The sequence below is a fragment of the Ahaetulla prasina genome, chromosome 4 (genome assembly GCF_028640845.1).
Source record: "Ahaetulla prasina isolate Xishuangbanna chromosome 4, ASM2864084v1, whole genome shotgun sequence".
In the NCBI taxonomy this organism is placed as follows: domain Eukaryota; kingdom Metazoa; phylum Chordata; class Lepidosauria; order Squamata; family Colubridae; genus Ahaetulla; species Ahaetulla prasina.
The window spans coordinates 25,103,724-25,122,412 of NC_080542.1; the positions used below are offsets into that span (position 1 = coordinate 25,103,724).

Sequence of the window (18,689 nt, forward strand, 5' to 3'; positions counted from 1 at the left end):
CCTCTTCCTTACCCATCAATTGGTTAAAAAGATCCTGTGCCATCCCTAAACTATCAATTTTTACCTTTTTGACTTGCCAGGTGACGAGCATTCCTTCCAGCAATATCCACCTAAATAGGATATTTCGTTTATTTAATTGTGAAGCCAAAAAGCAATAATCCTTACGTTGTTCTCTGACTCTTATTGGGACTTGTTTTAGTGTAATAATTTCCTTTTCTTCATATATCATTGGCTCTTCTCGTGTAATGTAGACAATGTCCCGGATTTTCTTTCAGAATCTAATATGAACCTCTCTGGGAAGTTATGGAATCTAGCATAGTTCATTTGGATTCAGTAAATCTCGTCCAATTCATTAAGAATTTCTTGTTTGTCTCTTTGAAGAGATTCTGCTATTATATCTGCCATTATTTGCCTTATATCTTCATCTTTTTCCTCCCTCACATTTTGAAATCTTAAGTAAAAGGATGCCCGATCCATTTCTAACTGGACTATTGAATTGTTGAGATCCTTATTGATTGCCATCAATTTCTAATCTAACAGATCTACTTTTTTTCCCCGTTTGTTCTGTTTTGGCTTCTACTATGTTTATTTTTTCTTCATTCTTCTGGATTGCTTCCTGTATTGAATTCACTTTATTGTCCAGTTTCTGGATATCCACTTTCAATTCTCCATGATTATTAAACATTGCTTCCTGCATTTTATTCATTGTTTCTTGGATTAACGTCAATGGATCTTGCATCGTTTGCATACTTGGGTCGTATTAGTTTTTTCCATCTTTGATGATCCTTCCATTGGCCATTGGTTTGATGGGGAGGCTGTTGTTATCGTTGGGTATGATGCTGTTTTTTCCCTGCCTTTAGGGTCATTGTTGTGATGCTCATCATCTCTTTCAAAATCCTGTTTTGCTCTTCCAATATTCTGTAGATGTTATACCACACTATCATCCAACTTATATCATCAGTTATTATTTATTCCTCCCCACCTTTTACAAACTTTGTCTTATTAAATATTAGGTATTATGCATTCAGTTCCACTGGCCAAATCTAGCCCTGTTGCAAATCAGCTATAACAATAAAGCTATCGGAATTATCAGAAAATGGTAGAAGAGAGGATATGACTATACATATAATTCACAATCTATAATCTATATAAATTGAGCAAATAAATAAGTCAAAGCTTATTCAATTCGTTAATATATATCTAGAATTAATTCTATTTATAGTTCTAAAAATTTCCAGAATAAGAAAATAGTAAATGACTAAATACTAATTACAGATACCAATATATTATTTTTCTCACTTCTTGCCCCGCAGTTTGTAAATATTATCAATTCATAGATGCTTAGATTTCCACTACTATATATATATAAACTAAACGGATATATTAAATCTTTTTAAATCCTTTTAAATACTTTAAAGTTAGTCCATAGAAAGTTAAGTGAAAGATATGCCTTAAATATAGCATTCCATGAAATGATCCTAAGTGTATGTGAAACCTTATATCTTCACTCAGTTTTAGGTCTCTTTATTTCTCCTGGGTTTTCAATGCCTCGAATGTAAAGTTATTGTCTTTCTGTGTCTTTTCAAGTGTTCTATTACAGCAATAAAGCAATAAATACAGCAATAAAATCCTCCGCACATTCAAGTATTCACGCCTCTCTTGCAATCTTGGCAGTCTGTTATCTGCTCTCCCCCTTTACTCCTTTTCTTCCTGTTGCTCGGGCTGTCAGCTCTCTCCTCTTCTTCTTCAGAGAGTTTTCATATCTTGTTGCAAAATTTCTCTTTAAGCAGCTTAGTTTTTACTTGGTCCTTCCTCTTTTTTTGTCACTTTAGGGTTAAATGATTCACTGCTCCTCCTGCCCAGTCGCCACTCGATCTCTTCACTGGAGTTATCTTCTAACCAGCCAGCCAGGATTCACTTTTCCAAATAATCGTAAGCCTTGCGATTCTCGGAATATTCAATTTGCTCAAATGTCACAGTCTGTTAGTAAAGTCTTTGCTTCCCTATACCTTCTGGCTCATTGCAGCTTCAGGTCCGCCATTAGCACGCTGGCAGACACTTTTACGTTGGGTTGACCGGGGCATCCTTTTCAGCAGCTAGTAATTGCCTTTCACTTTCGCTGCCCTGCGGAATTCCCCTCTAGTCCGCAGATCCCTCCAGGCTCTCTGCGCCCCGAAGGGTCCCCAAAATGTGGAATATTCAGGGTTTGGGAACAGAGACTGTTCTTTTTCCTCTGCACTGCTTCATTGATGCCACTGGAAGCCCCCAAATGTTTTCCTAGTTGGTCTATGTTGGTCTGCATCAGATCTTTCCATTACCCATATCTACAGTATATGATTTTGGGACCAGTGACTTCAGAGATTTGCCCAGCTACTCAGAGGGGACCATCCACGTAATTCCTAGCGAACACCGGTGCCCTAATGTTAAAGCCTCTAGTCCTTTTCTCGGGGTCCCTGTATGTGTCTGGGGAATAATTTGAATGTAGCTGATCTAGAGCATAACGGAGCCTCCAGCCCATTAACAGTTCAGCCGAGCTTTGCCCTGTGGCTGTGCATGAGGTTACATGTTGGGCAGTCAAGAAAGTGTTGATTCTGGCCTGCCAATCCCCCGGCCCTAGTTTGGCCAATGCTTCTTTAGCTGTTCTCGTGAATCTTTCAGCCTGCCCATTACTGGCCGGATGAAAAGATGCTGATAGTGCATGTCAGACCCCCAATTCTACCAGGTATCTCTCAAACCATGTGGCCATGAATTGTCAGACACCAATGTGACTGGTAGCCCATGTGTGACAAAGAGTTTTCGGACGGTCTTGATTACAGCTTCCTCAGTGGTAGAACACATTAGTATTATTTCAAGCCACTTTGAATAGGTGTCAACAATTATGAGAAATGTTTGCCCATAGAATGGTCTTGCGAAATCAATATGAATTCGCGACCAAGTGCCTGGGGTTTTTCCCATTCCTTAACTGGGGCTGTGGGGGGAGCAGGCCTCGACTCTTGACACAGGGAACATCTAGCCACCCACTCGGCAATGCGGTCATCCATCTTAGGCCACCATACGTAGCTCCTTGCCAACCCCTTCATCCTCACGATTCCCAGGTGCCCCACATGCAAAATTGTCAAAACTTTTTCTTGTAAGCTTATCGGTACAACAATTCGATCACCCCACAATAGATAACCCCATTGTGTAGACAGTTTATTCTCCAGCAGGATGGGACCAGCAGCCAGGCATGGGGAGTGACTCGCTCTGTATCCAATGGGATCGAGTCTGCTAGTTGAAAAGCACCTCCTCCTCCTGGTGCCTTCCAGCTTTCAGACTCGATCTGACTGGGACAGACGCAATTTTCTGAGCTGCTTCCCTTTCGGTTTCTACAGAAAGCAAAGTAAGAAATTTAGTTCTTATTAGGAGGGCGATTCAGCCCTATTCTATTATTTCCACGGCTGCTGGTATTGGGGTTGAGGCTCCCTTTGCAGGTTGAGTGCTCCCCCCCCCCCAGCGAGAAGGGCGATTCAGCCCGATACCGCTGGGGACAGTTAAGAAGCTGCTGGATATAGAGCGGGGAGGCTGAAGAAGATTTATTACGCCTCCCCGTGGCTGGCAGATTCGGCGGCTGCAGATTTAAAGGCACAGCCACAGATTTAAAGGCACAGCCGCAGATTTAAAGGCATTCTTCGGGCGCTCCCGGGTTTTTCCCGATCGCCCTGGCCTCACCAGAAAAGGCTTTAGGCCAGCCAGCCAGCCCTTGCCTGAGCTCTGGGGCATTTTTAAAGGGCGTTTTGCAGATTGCCCCAGCCTGATCAAGGCCCTTGCTGGGCCTCTTTGCAGTCGTCGGATCCTTGTGGGCACTCTCGGGCTTCACTCCCGATCGCTCTGGTGACCCTGCAGAGCCTCTTCTCCGTTCTTTGGCTGGCTCTTCTGCTGCCTTTTAAGGCCTTCAATGTGTGAGTACTATTCCCCTTCTCAGCCACCCCTGGTTCTGTAGTAGCCACGTGGCAAAGGGATCAATTACTGGGTATGCCCTAAGAATATATAGGGATTGGGACCTCTTCCCTCATTGTATTTTAATTTATCCCAGGTTTGTGATTGATATAGACCTCACCTTGGGCCTCTAGAGGCTTACAGCCATCTCATCCAGGCCTTGCCCATGTGTATTTAGAGGCCTAAACCAATGGTCACAGCCTTCCAAGATGGCCGCCGTTCCCTCAACCCGGCCTAGTAAGAGAAAGCAACATCAAACTAGCCCAATACTAGGGCCTAGTTCTTCCAGTTCTCAGGCCCCTTTGAGATCAGAGGCACTACAATCCTCTATTTCCAAGCCCCAAATGGCAATTTCCAAGACTTCTGAAAAGAAAGCCCTGCAACGCCAAAAGGCTATGGATCGAGCTATTGCAAGGGCAGTGAGGGAATCCTCTGATCTTATACAGGAACAACAGTCCACCACTCCACCAGTTCAGCCTCCTGTGCAGTCTCCTGGGGCTCCATTCTTTATCACCGGATGGTTCTGTGGCCTCATCCCAGCCACAACTTTCCACTGATTTATTCTGTCCTATCTCCATATCAGAGGTGGAAGTTTTACCTGCAGCCCCTCCATTACAGGATTCAGCAACAGTGTATTCCCAAGGGGCCAGTAAGCCATCAGGAACCTGGTCCAGTGCCTAACGACCCTGCAGCTATGGCAGATATGATCACAGCTGCTGTTCAGAGGGGCATTACTGCCTCCAGGCAGACACGAACCCATTCATGGGTCTCAGATTATGCAGCATCCCAGACTAGTCATGATTTGGTGCATGACTACACCACAACTCAAGCTGAAGATTTCCAAGTTCATTCACAATCTCAGCCTTCACTAGTGGATGAAGGGGACCTCAGGGATCAGAACCGCTCTGAGGATGAGGATTTGGTCCCAGACCAACCCTCCTTTGTGGGTCTCTTTAATCCACAACTATTTCGGTCTTTGTTACACAAGGCCAAGGTCACCACCCGGCTGGGGGTGACCCGTACTGCCCCAGACCCTACCTCAGGGACCACAGTTCCACCCTTGGACTTGTTTTCAGTTCCTGTGATTGAGTCAGAAGAGGTGCCTGTCCCCAAACTTTTTGTGGAGGTCGTGGATAGACAATGGACCACTCCTATAGCTGGTCCTAATCCCAATGCCTTGGACCGCCGCTTGTATAATTTGCAACCTAACTTCCTTAAATTATTGCAGATCCCCACAGTTGATGCCCCAGTAGTTGCATTAGCAGGACAATCTCTGGTAACAGGATCTCCAGAGGAAATCCTTCACCCAGAAGACAAGCGTGCCGAGCAAACCCTAGTTAAAAGTCATCAGGCAGCAGCCTGGGCTGTTAGGGCCTCTTCCTCTGCCTCTTTCTTTAATCGGGCTGCCCTCCTGTGGTTAAAGCAATTGCGTGACCGTTTACCAGTCACAGACACTCGGTCCCATCAGGACCTAAACAAGATTATAGCTGCCATCGAATACTCAGCCGATGCTACCCTAAACGCTTCTCAATTTGCTGCTAAATCGATTGGCTCCACTGTTTCTTCACGCCGCCTTCTTTGGCTCAGACGCTGGCAAGCTGATGCCAAAAACAAATGGCGGTTAACCTCAGCCCCATATTCGGGAACCTCACTGTTTGGAGCGGCCTTGGATCCCTTGCTTATAGAGACCAAGGACAAACGCAAGATCCTCCCAAGCATGTCCCGTCGTTCAGACTCCAGACCCACCCCCTATTTTCGTCCCTTCAGGACGGCCGATTCTAACTTTGGAACTTCCAGAACCCAACGGTCCTTCTCCCCCAGACAGGGTAGACAGGATAAACAGGGAGGTCAGGCTCAGAGGGGTTCCTTCAAGCGGCCCTTTCGGGGGGGGAGAGGTCGCCCATTCAGATGCTCACGTTGACTGCTTGCCCGTCCCTCCCATTGGGGGCAGACTGGCGCTCTTCGCCAGCCAATGGGAGGACTCCACCATGGACTCTTGGGTCAGGGAGACGATCAGGTCGGGTCTCTCCCTGGAATTCCTCTCCGCCCCTCCGAGTCACTTCATCAGGTGCCCGCTATCTCATGACCCAACGAAACAGTTTCTCGTGGCATCGGCCATCAAACACCTTCTTTCTATTCAGGCCATCCAACCGGTGCTACAAGACCAGCACGGTCAAGGTTTTTACTCCCGACTGTTCATAGTCCCAAAGTCCTTGGGGGGATGGAGAGCAATCCTCGACCTCAAGGCTCTGAACCGCCACATAGTTTACAGGCGGTTCAAGATACAGTCACTTCAGTCCATCTTGGAGAGCATCAGGAAGGGAGACTTCCTCACGTCAGTGGACCTGACGGAAGCATACTTACACGTCCCTATTCTTCCGGCTCACAGAAGATTCCTCCGCTTCTGCCACGGGGGTCTTACCAATATTGGTAATATTACCAATATTGCGCCCTCCCATTCGGGCTCTCCTCAGCTCTCCTCTCAGCTCTCCTCTCTCCTGGCTCATCTCCAGGCTATCCCAATAAGAATCCAGGCTTATCTGGACGATCTCCTCATCCAATCTGGGACAGAGACCCTGGCAGCAGCGGATTTGTCTACAACACTGCAGGTTCTCGAAGCCCACGGCTTCTCAATCAACAGAGCCAAAAGTCACCTACATCCCACGAATCAAATCCAACACTTAGGGGCCATCATAGATATGGTCGAGGGCCGAGTTTATCTGTCACAGGAGTGTCACTCCAACTTACAGAATCTAGTCATGGGTGTGATCAAAAGACGTCTAATTCCCTTAAAAATCCTTTCCCAACTCTTGGGGAAACTAGTCTCCTGCATCGGCATTGTACCTTGGGCACGTCTCCACTGCAGGATATTGCAGTGGTTTCTTCTCCCGTATCAAAAAGCACACACGGCTACGTCACCAATACTTGTCCAACTTCCAGAGCAGGTCAGGCATTCCCTTCTATGGTGGATCTCCCCAGCCCTGTCAAAAGGCAGAGAGTTCAGGGAACCCCAATGCCTAGTCTTGACAACGGACGCCAGTCTTCATGGCTGGGGCGCCTATCTGGGATCGAATATGGCTCAGGGTCAGTGGTCCCCAAGGGACCTGATCCACAACATAAACTGGTTAGAACTAAGGGCCATTCATCTAGCTCTACTATCATTCTGGGACATCGTTCTAAATCAGGACATTCTCATTCTAACGGACAATGTGGCCGCAAAGGCTCATGTGAACCACCTAGGGGGAACCCACTCTCAGCCTCTGTTGCAGGAGGCAGTACAACTGGGCCTCTGGGCGGAGGCTCACCTGAGGTCCATACGGACCTCTCATATATCAGGGGTGACGAATACACAAGCTGACTGGCTCAGCAAAGTCTCAGTCGACCACGGGGAGTGACAGCTGAATCCGGACCTGTTCCTCGAGATCACACGCAGCTTCGGGAGCCCATTGGTAGATCTCTTTGCCACTCGAGACAATCGTCAACTGGATCGGTTCTTCTCCAGGTACCCAATCCCAGGGGCGGAGGGCATAGACGCTCTGCGCAGCCCTTGGCCCCCCGGCCTTCTTTATGCCTTCCCTCTCATTCCGATAATCCCCAAGGTTATCGGGAAGATGCTAAGGGAACAGGCGGAACTCATCTTGCTGGCTCCCCCCTGGCTGCGGCACCCGTGGTTTGCGGACCTGGTGGCTCTCTCAGTGGCTCCCCCCTGGAAACTTCCTCAGGTCAGGTTGTCACTCAATCAAGGACATCTGACCCATCCAAACCCTCAGTGGTTCAAGCTGACCGCTTGGCGCTTGAGCAGAGCCTCCTGAGGAAAAGACACTTACCTGCCAACGTCGTCAACACCATCCAGGCGTCCCGTCGTGGTTCCACCATTCGCATCTACGGATCGACCTGGCATACCTTCTGCACCTGGTGCTCAGCCAAGAACATAGACCCTACAACCGCCTCTACGGTCACTATCCTGATATTCCTTCAACACGGATTGGAACAAGGACTGGCAGCGAACACGCTTCGACGACAGGTAGCTGCTCTCTCTTCTATTTTGACTTGCAGTGCAAAATGCTCCCTAGCCCACCGGCCCCTCATTCACCAATTTCTGAGGGGAGCAACTAACCTTTGCCCTCCAGTAGTCCACAGGTACCCATCTTGGGACCTCACGAGGATTCTGTCATCCCTCACCAAGAGCCCCTTCAAACCTCTGAGGGAGTGTGGCTTACAACATTTATCGTACAAGGTGGCCTTCCTAGTTGCCATCACTTCTGCTCGCAGAATATCTGAGCTTGCTGCTCTATCCACCAGGGCGGATCTTTGCGTGTTCCACTCAGATAGAGTGGTCCTAAGGCTAGACCCCACCTTCCTGCCAAAGGTTAACTCACTGTTCCATAGATCACAAGAGTTAATTCTTCCCAACTTTTCTCCAGATCTGGTACACCGGCTGGAACGGTCCTGGCATACCCTAGATGTCCGGAGAGCCCTCCGAATTTATATTAAACGAACCGCCTCTCTCAGGAGGATGGAGGCTCTCTTCGTGTCCTTTCAACCAGCCACCATCGGTCTCAAGATGTCTTCATCTACCATCGGTAGATGGCTTAGGGCGTGCATTGCCAGGGCATACCAGATTCAGGGAATTCCTATTCCAGGTCGCATTACTGCTCATTCAACAAGAAGTGCGGCTACCTCGGCTGCCTGGGCCACTCAGGCTCCATAGAGGAAATCTGCAGAGCAGCCACATGGTCATCCCTGAATCCCTTCATACACCATTACAAGCTAGATTCCTATGCATCTGCGGATGCGGTGTTCGGTCGCAGAGTTCTCCAGAGGGTCCTGGAGGAGGGTTCAAACCCAGACCGGGCAGTTCCCTCCCGATAGGACTTAGCTTTGGTATGTCCCATGCCTGGCTGCTGGTCCCGCCCTGCTGGAGAATGGACATTGGTCCTACCTGAATGTCCTTTCTCAGTTGGCGGGACCAGCAGCCAGCCCCACCCTGGGCGCCCGGTTCCTGTATTCTAGAGGGACACAGGGACACTCATGGTCATCTGCCGGTGGGGGGGACATAATACGTCTCTTGCAGTTTCTTGTTTTACAGCTCAGTGCTTCGGTCTGCCGCATCATCCTCATCCGAAAGCTGGAAGGCACCAGGAGGAGGAGGTGCTTTTCAACTAGCAGACTCGATCCCATTGGATACAGAGCGAGTCACTCCCCATGCCTGGCTGCTGGTCCCACCAACTGATAAAGGACATTCAGGTAGGACCAATGTCCATTCTGTTTGTTAAAAAACGGTTTAAATTCCCCCCTCACAGAGCCAACCGGCCACCCTCTTTGCAGCCAGCCAATCACAGTTCGTAATACATGATCCTTAGCAGAGGCTCTCGCTACTTCAGCAGAAGTGAGAGGCCCTGAGTCCATAGTGTTGATGAGCAGGATGGGGACCCCCAGGGTCAGGTCTTCCAGTAAGTCCAATAGCGGGCACCTGCTTAGGGCATCGGCATGTCCAAGGCTCCGGCCGGGGCGATGGATGAGGTGGTAAGAGTAGCAGCCAGAAAAATGGCCCACCTAGCAGACGGGGGGACAAAGCTGCTGGAGTGGGGCGGTCTCCAGCCAAGAGTCCTAGGACGGGTTGGTGGTTGGTGACCAGTTCCAAAGTTCATCCGAACAAATATTTGTGGAATTTCTTTACCCCTGCTACAGCTGCAAGGGCCTCCCTGTCGAGCTGGCTGTAGTTCCGTTCAGTGCTGGACAGGGTGCAGGAGAAGTAGGCAATGGGTACCTCTAGGCCATTTGGTAGTCTATGGCTCAAGACGGCCCCAATGCCGAAGGGGGATGTGTCATAGACCAACACAAGGGGAAACATCCCATTATATTGAATTAAAAGGCTGTCGGCAGATAGGAGTCTTTTTACAGCCACAAACACCTCAGCCTCCGCCTTGCCCCACACCCACAGGGATTTCATGGTTAGCAACCGGTGTAGTGGCTCAGCGATTGTTGCTTTGTTTTTAGGAATATCGAGTAAAAGTTTAAAGTGCTAGGAATGCCTGCAGTGTTCCGAATAGCCCATATTTTGCTGTCTGTGGGGTGAATGCCAGTTCCATCTATTTTGTACTCCAAGAATTCAATTGCAGGTACTGCTATTTTGCAATGCTTTGCTTAACTTGCAGTCCTGCGGCTCGAAAAATTGTTAGCACCCTTCGTAAACAGTTTTCCAGTTGTTTGTCTGCTGCGGTGACAAGGAGGTCATCAGAATTGGGAACTACCCCTGGAAGTCCTTGCAGCAGATGCTCCATTACACTTTGAAATAGACCAGGGGCTACGCTAACCCTGAATTGTAGCCTTGTGCATTTGAAGGCATCTCTATGGGCTATTATAGTCTGTGCCTCTGCGGTAGCGCCATCTACCAGCTGCTGCTGGTACACCTGCGCAAGATCGAGTTTAGCAAAAATGTTGCCAGGGCCCAGAGAGTGTAAAAGGTGTTGCACAATGGGGACCGGATAGGCGGATTTTTGGAGAACTTTGTTTAGGGTCACCTTATAGTTGGCACATATGCGGACTTACCCATCGGGCTTAATTAATTAATTAATTAATTAATTAAAAACACTGGTTTCTGTCCAATCAGCTGTGCAAAAGCCTCTGCAAAAATCTTTTTTTAATTCCTCTCATTTATTTTCTTTCAAACTTCTTACTCTCAATGCAGATTCCATAACTTTGTATTGCAATAAAACCCGCTCTTCTTCTGCTCTCTCCGCCTTGATCTGGAGCACCTCTATTTTATCTTTTAAGTCCAAATTAACTTGATTAATTTCTTCTACTCTATCATCCAACTGCTTTATATTCTCTGCCTTGGTCTGAAACTCCTCTATTTTGCTTTTTAAGTTCGAATTAACTTGATCCATCTCTTCCACTTTTTCATCCAATTGTTTTGTATATTCAACCAGAGTCTTAAATGCTGCCACCACTTCTTCTCTTATCTCTTCATCCACAGCTGCAACAAAGTCTTTAATTTTCAATATTTTCTCCTCAATTTCTTAATTTTTTAATCCCGAACAGAAATTTGAGCCTTCAAAAATTCCTTCAGCTCCTCTTGTAATTTATGTAGTTGGACTAACGGCACTCCAACTTCCTTGAAAACAGCAAGCTGTATTTGTACAGAAGCCATCTTACTTTAATTTTATAATTTGGAACAAAGTCAAAGTCTTTTCGTAAACACAGTAATTAAGTTAAATAAATCAGTTGTATAATCCTTCCAGCTTTCACTTTATAGTTTCTTCATATAAACATAAAATCCAACAAGTTTAAGCAAAGTTATAAACTGTAACAGTGTTAATAAACACCTCTTTGACTTTCACTTTCACACCCATTATACTCAGGTGCCATTTCCTTTCTTCTCAAATGGAATCCACACATGGGGTTGAGGTCTGGTACTTACATTTACTTTGCCTCCTGACATTGCTCTGTCTGGTTAAGTCAAAAATCCATTTAAACTCAATATTGATTGCAGATGTGGTCGTGGCGTTTTGCTCTGCCAAAAAAGACAGAGGCGTCCTGGATCCAGAGCTCTTTGGGTTCCCAAGGGATCTCTCCCCTTCAAGCCTCCAGGATCATTCCTGGTGCTTTTGGGGGAGCTCTACCACCACCCAATCACTCACCTTTCCCTCTTCACCCGGGGGAAAAGTTTCCAAGCCGCTAGATAGCTAATTTTCACTGTCTTAGCAGCTCTACGCGATCCAGGGCTGGCGGTCTAAAAAAGACCATCCTCAACGACCAGCGGAGCCACAGGAAATCCGGTGAGCGGTAGACTTTTGTTGTACTGGCCATACTTGACCAGGAACGTGCCGTAGCCTTCTACATGGATGCAATTTCCCTGGTAATCTTTTACTCTCAGTCGTTGGTGTTTCAATTGGTGTCTTTTCAGGTTCGGGATTGCTGCTTTAAGCTCAGCCCAAGACATGATTGTAATGGACGAGCCAGTGTCAATCTCCATCTGACATGGAACACCCTCGATCTTGACAGTAGTGTGCAGTTTCTTCTCTGGGGATGTGGTGGCTTGGCCTATTCTGGTTTGAAATGTCTCCAGAATTTTGAATTACATTTCTTTCTTTTATTGGCCAATACAGTCCTTTCTTTTAGATGGTTGCTGGCTGGGTTGGCTAGTGACTGCTCTTCGCTTATGGCTGGATGGTTGGATTGCCCTGCACACCCTTGCCAAGTGTCCTTTCTTATCACAATGCCTGCAAATGGCGTCTTTGAACCAACAAGTCTGTCTTTGATGGAATCCATCAAAGACAGACTTGTGCTCTTGCTTCGTCTAGCGCGATGTGTAGGGTAAGGTTAGTTTTGGCTAGCAGTCATCTCTGGAGGTGAATATCTCTAACGATGCAGATTAGTTGCTCTAGGAGTGCATCATCGAGGTCTTTGTACTTGCAGTGTGTAGCGGCCTTGTGCAGGGTGGCCATGTAGGCGCTGATCGGCTCTCCCTCTCGCTGCAGCCTTTGCCGGAATTCATACCGTTGGACGAATTTGGACGGTACCACCTCAGCGAGGTCTGTAAAACCTGCCATGGTACCGATTATACCGGGGTCAGTTCTGAGAGTGATTTGGCCATGTCAAAAACTTCGGGACCGCAATGGCTCAGGAAATAAGCCTGCTTCTAATTGTCGGACAGCCCTTGAAGATCATTAGCTTCGAAGAAGCATTCAAATCTCGCCATGTACGATCCCCACTTTTCCTTTGCAGGATCGAATGGCGCTGGCGGTGTGTAGGCTGACATCGTGCTTATCGTGCTTGTTACTTGCCACTTTAACTGCTTGGCTGGATTCGAAGGTTGTCATCTCCTTTTTGGTCTACCTGTCTACCTCAATCCCATCCTCATCACCAGTGTTATGTTGGGCGAGTGAGGAGACAGAAGCTAGGCAATGTTCCCTCTAATTTTTCACGAGTCTGAGCAAGCACACTAACTCCCTGAGCGGTCCCTTGGACCACTGTGAGCAACATCAGTCGTGCGGGTCATGCCAGCATCGCATCCATTCAAGTCACATGATTTATTAAATCCATTCATTTATTTTATTTATTTATTATTATTATTTTTTTATTTTATTTTATTTATTTATTATTATTATTATTATTATTTATTATTATTCATTTATTAAATCCATCCATTCAAGTCACATGATTTATTAAAAGAATCAAACAGATTCGGCTAGCTAAAACTTTTAGCTAGATTCGGCTAGCTAAAAGTTTTAGCTAGCCGAATCTGTGCTGGGGAGGTAATCAACGTAATTTGACAGGCGTTGGTTAGCTGCGCAGCACAGATTCGCCAGCTAAAACTTTAGTTAGAATCGGCTAGCAAAAAGTTTTAGCAGGCCGAATCTGTGCTGGGCAGCTAATCAACGCCTGTCAAATTACGTTGATTAGCTGCGCAGCACAGATTTGGCTAGCTAAAAGTTTTAGCTAGCCGAATCTGTGCTGGGCAGCTAATCAACATCATTTGACAGGCGTTGATTAGCTGCGCAGCACAGATTTTCTGTGCGCGGAGACCGTGTCAGCAGTGCGCATTTGCGCACGCGCGCAGCTTAGAGGGAACAGTGAAGCTAGGTCTATGTGAACAACAGCTCTTTATTTCACAGTGAGAATCCAGTGAATATACAGTAGGAGAAGCTCTCCTTATATAGTTTCTTGGCCAGGATGCTGGCCAATAATCATCAAGCTTTTTCCCACTTAAATTTTCCCTCCAAAATTAGATACATAACACTAGCCATCCATGTATTAACCAGGTTCAACTGTGATTAACCTAGCACTTTCTTTAAAAAAACAACTATCAAGGACTTTTCGAGATGTTCAGTTGTATAGGTAGTCCTCACTTACCACTTGTTTCCTGAGCCTTCAAAGTTATAGTGGCACTGTAAAAGGATATGTACAGCTTGTCCAGAAATTTGTGTTCATTGTAGCACTTGTTCAGTGACCACACATCAGCAGTTTCTGTGGTTATGAATGTGCAAGAAAAAGACTTACACCAATTTGGGTTCTGCCAACCGCTGTACAATTAAGATGTTTGAAGCATCCCACACACAGGATCTCCATTTGTGACCTAGAGTCTTTCAAGCAAAATCAGTGGGGATGCCATCAGGAAGTTGCAAGTTGGGTCATATGAAATTGTCTTTAACAATCCACCGGGATTTGTTTAACAACTGCAGAGGAAGACATGTAAGTTGGCACTGTCATGTGACATCAGGCTTCACAATTGGGCTTCTTAGTGACAATGATGCCAGTCCCAATTATTCTCAATGAGGGAGAACTACTTAAATGGGGATGTCATCAGAGGGGTTCTGGGCAGTATTTATTATTATTATTATTATTATTATTATTATTATTATTATTATTATTATTATTATTATTATTATTATTATTATTATTATTATTATTATTGTTGTTGTTGTTGTTATTGTTATTATTATTTTAAATTTTTAATTATTATTATTATTATTAATAAAACTTTTATACCGCCCTTCTCCCGAAGGACTCAGGGCGGTTCACAGCCAAGTAAAACAATAAAAAGGTAACAGTAAAAACAATAATTAAAAAACTTATTAAATATAAGGCCAAATTAAAATCCATTTAAAACAATAAAACCCATTAAATAAAATTAGAATCCAAATATTAAAAACTGCTAAAAATTCTATGCCAGTCCTGCGTGAAAAAATAAGTATGTCTTCAACTCGCGGCGAAAGGTCCGAAGGTCAGGAAGTTGACGGAGTCCCGGGGGAAGATCGTTCCAGAGGGTGGGAGACCCCACCGAGAAGGCCCTTCCTCTGGGGGCCGCCAGCCGACATTGCTTAGCGGACGGCACCCTGAGGAGTCCCTCTCTGTGAGAGCGCACGGGTCGGTGGGAGGCAATCGGTAGCAGTAGGCGGTCCCGTAAATAACCCGGCCCTAAGCCATGGAGCGCTTTAAAGGTAGTAACCAGCACCTTGAAGTACACCCGAAAGACCACAGGTAGCCAGTGCAGCTTGCGCAGGAGTGGTGTTACATGGGAGCCATGAGTGGCTCCCTCTATCACCCGCGCAGCTGCGTTCTGAACCAACTGGAGCCTCCGGGTGCTCTTCAAGGGGAGCCCCATGTAGAGAGCATTGCAGTAATCCAAGCGAGACGTAACAAGAGCATGAGTGACTGTACATAGGGCACCCCGGTCAAGGAAGGGGCGCAACTGGCGAATCAGGTGAACCTGATAAAAAGCTCTCCTGGCGACGGTCATCAAGTGATCTTCAAAAGACAACCACCCATCCAGGAGAACGCCTAAGTTGCGCACCCTCTCCATCGGGGCCAATTTTCTGCCCTTATTTGGAGCTGAGGACTTCCATGAGCAAAACTGGTGCTTCAAATCTTGCTGAGGCTTTAGGCATCATTTCATCAATAAAGCCCCACCTCTATAAATTACCTCAGAAGATTTATAAGAAATTATTCTGGCATTGTAGCATGTGTGCTTTTTCATTGTAATGTACATTTTTTTCAAATCTTCTGCAACCCTTTTATAAACAATAAAAGCTACATTTTCATTTGAATCTTACAGACAAAGATGATGCCAGAAGACCACACTGGACAACTGAGAATAACAAGCAATATTGAAAAGCCCAGCAGATTGAGGCAGAAATAAAAATATTCTCCATTTCCAACAGAAAAAACAATTCTTCACCTTCCCCTGTAGGTGAAAGACGAAAGAAAATCAGGAAAAGATTTTGATTGGAAAAAGTAGAGTATGTGGAACTCAAAGACACAATACACAAAAAGATAAAGGGAAATTATACTTCCATTCAGAAAGCGGGAAATATCTGGAAGTCAGTGGGGAGGAAAAGGTCAATTAAATAGGAACATAGGGCAGACAGTAATACAAGCATTGCCCTGAGAGGAAGAAAAGGGCTTAAATTGAAGCACCACTAAAAAAGGGATCATACATATTTTCAACCTTCTCAAGAATATCAGATTTGTGTGAATATCAGTGCTGAAAAAGCTCCATAGGTGTGCCTATTGTGAGAAAAGTTCTAATCACAAGTGATTATGCAGGGGACAATCCACTCTGAAGAAGAGCAGATACAAATTTCTGAATGTGGTAAAAGCTCAGGTCAGACCAGGTCAGTTTTGGTTCATGGAAGGACCTACACAGGAGAGATGCCCTACAAGTGCATCCAATGTGGTAAATCCTTTAGTAAAGCTGGCAACTTGGCAAAACACCAGAGGACTCACACAGGAGAGAAACCCTTTGAATGTCCTGTGTGTGGGAAAAGTTTCAGTCAGAATTCCTATCTAGTGAATCATCAGCAGACTCATACAGGAGAAAAACCCTTTGAATGTCCTCTTTGTGGGAAAAGTTTCAGACAAAGTTGTGATCTTGTGAAACACCAGAGGACTCACACAGGAGAGAAACCCTTTGAATGTCCTGTGTGTGGGAAAAGTTTCAGTCAGAATTCCTATCTAGTGAATCATCAGCAGACTCATACAGGAGAAAAACACTTTGAATGTCCTCTTTGTGGGAAAAGTTTCAGACAAAGTTGTGACCTTGTGAAACACCAGAGGATTCACACAGGAGAGAAACCCTTTCAATGTCCTATTTGTGGTAAAAGTTTCAGTCAGAATTCTAACCTGGCTAAACACCAGAGGAATCACACAGAAGAGAAACCCTATGAATGTCCTGTTTGTGGGAAATGTTTCAGTCTGAATTCTAACCTAGTGAAGCATCAGAGGACTCACACAGGAGAGAAACCCTTTGAATGTCCTGTTTGTGGGAAAAGTTTCAGTCTGAATTCCTGCCTGGTGATTCATCAGAGGACTCACACAGGAGAGAAACCCTTTGAATGTTCTGTTTGCGGGAAACGTTTCAGTGAGAATTCTAACCTGACTAAACACCAGAGGACTCACACAGGAGAGAAACCCTTTGAATGTTCTGTTTGTGGGAAACGTTTCAGTCAGAATTCAAGCCTAGTGAAACACCAGAGGACTCACACAGGAGAGAAACCCTTTGAATGTCCTGTTTGTGGGAAAAGTTTCAGTCAGAATTCCTATCTAGTGAATCATCAGCAGACTCATACAGGAGAAAAACCCTTTGAATGTCCTCTTTGTGGGAAAAGTTTCAGACAAAATTATGACCTTGTAAAACACCAGAGGATTCACACAGGAGAAAAACCCTTTGAATGTCCTGTTTGTAAGAAAAGTTTCAGTCAGAATTCTAACCTGGCTAAGCACCGGAGGAATCACACAGGAGAGAAACCCTTTGAATGTTCTGCTTGCGGGAAATGTTTCAGTCAGAATTCTAACCTAGTGAAGCATCAGAGGACTCACACAGGAGAGAAACCCTTTGAATGTCCTGTTTGTGGGAAAAGTTTCAGTCTGAATTCCTGCCTGGTGAATCATCAGAGGACTCACACAGGAGAGAAACCCTTTGAATGTTTTGTTTGCGGGAAACATTTCAGTGAGAATTCTAACCTGACTAAACACCAGAGGACTCACACAGGAGAGAAACCCTTTGAATGTCCTGTTTGTGGGAAACATTTCAGTCAGAATTCAAGCCTAGTGAAACACCAGAGGACTCACACAGGAGAGAAACCCTTTGAATGTCTTGTTTGTGGGAAACATTTCAGTCAGAAATCCTGCCTGGTGAATCATCAGAGGACTCACACAGGAGAGAAACCCTTTGAATGTCCTGATTGTGGAAAACATTTCAGTTACAATTCCAACTTGGTAAGACATAATAGAAGTCACACAAGAAACAAACCCTTTGAAAGTGTAGAATGTGGGGAAAGTTTCAATAAAAATTCTGACCTGGTGAAACACCAGAGGATTTACACAGGAGAGTAACCTTTGAGTAACCTGATTATGGGTACATTTCAGTCAGATCTCCAACTTGCTGAAATACTACAGGACTCACACAGAAGAGAAACCCTTTGAATGTCCTATTTGTGGCAAACTTTTCTGTCAGAATTCGAACTGGGTGATATAACAGAGAACTCACAGAGGAGACAAATCTGTGGATGTTGTTTCTGACATAAATTGTTCCTTATTGCCCACATGGAAATCGAATTGAAGAAAAAGTTGACAAGTTTAGAGAAGGCTTGAATTTTATTTCTCATCTCTCATTAGGAATGTAGGTGAAAATGTATATCAGAATTAGACTTGTAAGTGGAGAGAAAAGGAAAATGGAAAAGAGCTACCAGCTTCTCGTTATCAGCAGCAATTTCATTTTTGCAGGAGTACTGGAATTCCTGAAAAAGGCTTTTGGGTGGTGTTTTTTTGTATATTGATTATGGAATTCCCACATGTGAAATTTCTGTCTTCTACCTTGATGTCCTCCATTTTTAAGCCCCAGAATACCTTAGCCACCATAGAAGTAGTCCTCTAGATACAACTGTAATGGGGCCTGCCAATTACGGCTGTATGTTGCAATCGTTGTTAAGTGAGATTACTTTGCTTAACTATCTACCCCCATCCCTTTCTTGCTCTGATGAAGTTGTTAAACAAATGTTCAAGTTGTTAAGCAGAACAGTGCAGTGGTGGGATTCTACCACTTCTCACCAGTTTGATAGAACCGGTTGTTAAGTAATTAAGCAGTTCGGACAATCTTTCTAGCTAGCCAATAAACCTTGCTGAATGTCCCTCAGCTTGGTTCCTTGTCATTAAAAGCTTCTGCTTCGTTATTCAATTATTTCTTCAAAGAGCTAATCATTGCATTCTGA

General features: G+C 45.4%; 1 protein-coding gene across 1 annotated transcript; it reads left to right on the plus strand.

Annotated features, from left to right (window-relative positions):
- Positions 1–16,020: 16,020 nt before the first annotated feature.
- Positions 16,021–17,814, plus strand: LOC131198078 (zinc finger protein 271-like). The gene has a single exon (XM_058182590.1). It carries the CDS (start codon positions 16,021–16,023, stop codon positions 17,812–17,814), a length of 1,794 nt encoding a protein of 597 aa, XP_058038573.1.
- The last annotated feature ends 875 nt before the right edge of the window (positions 17,815–18,689 follow it).

What these genes read in the sequence shown, in the direction of transcription:
- LOC131198078 (XM_058182590.1), top strand. Translation starts at nt 16,021, where the DNA reads ATGCAGGGGACAATCCACTCTGAAGAAGAGCAGATACAAATTTCTGAA.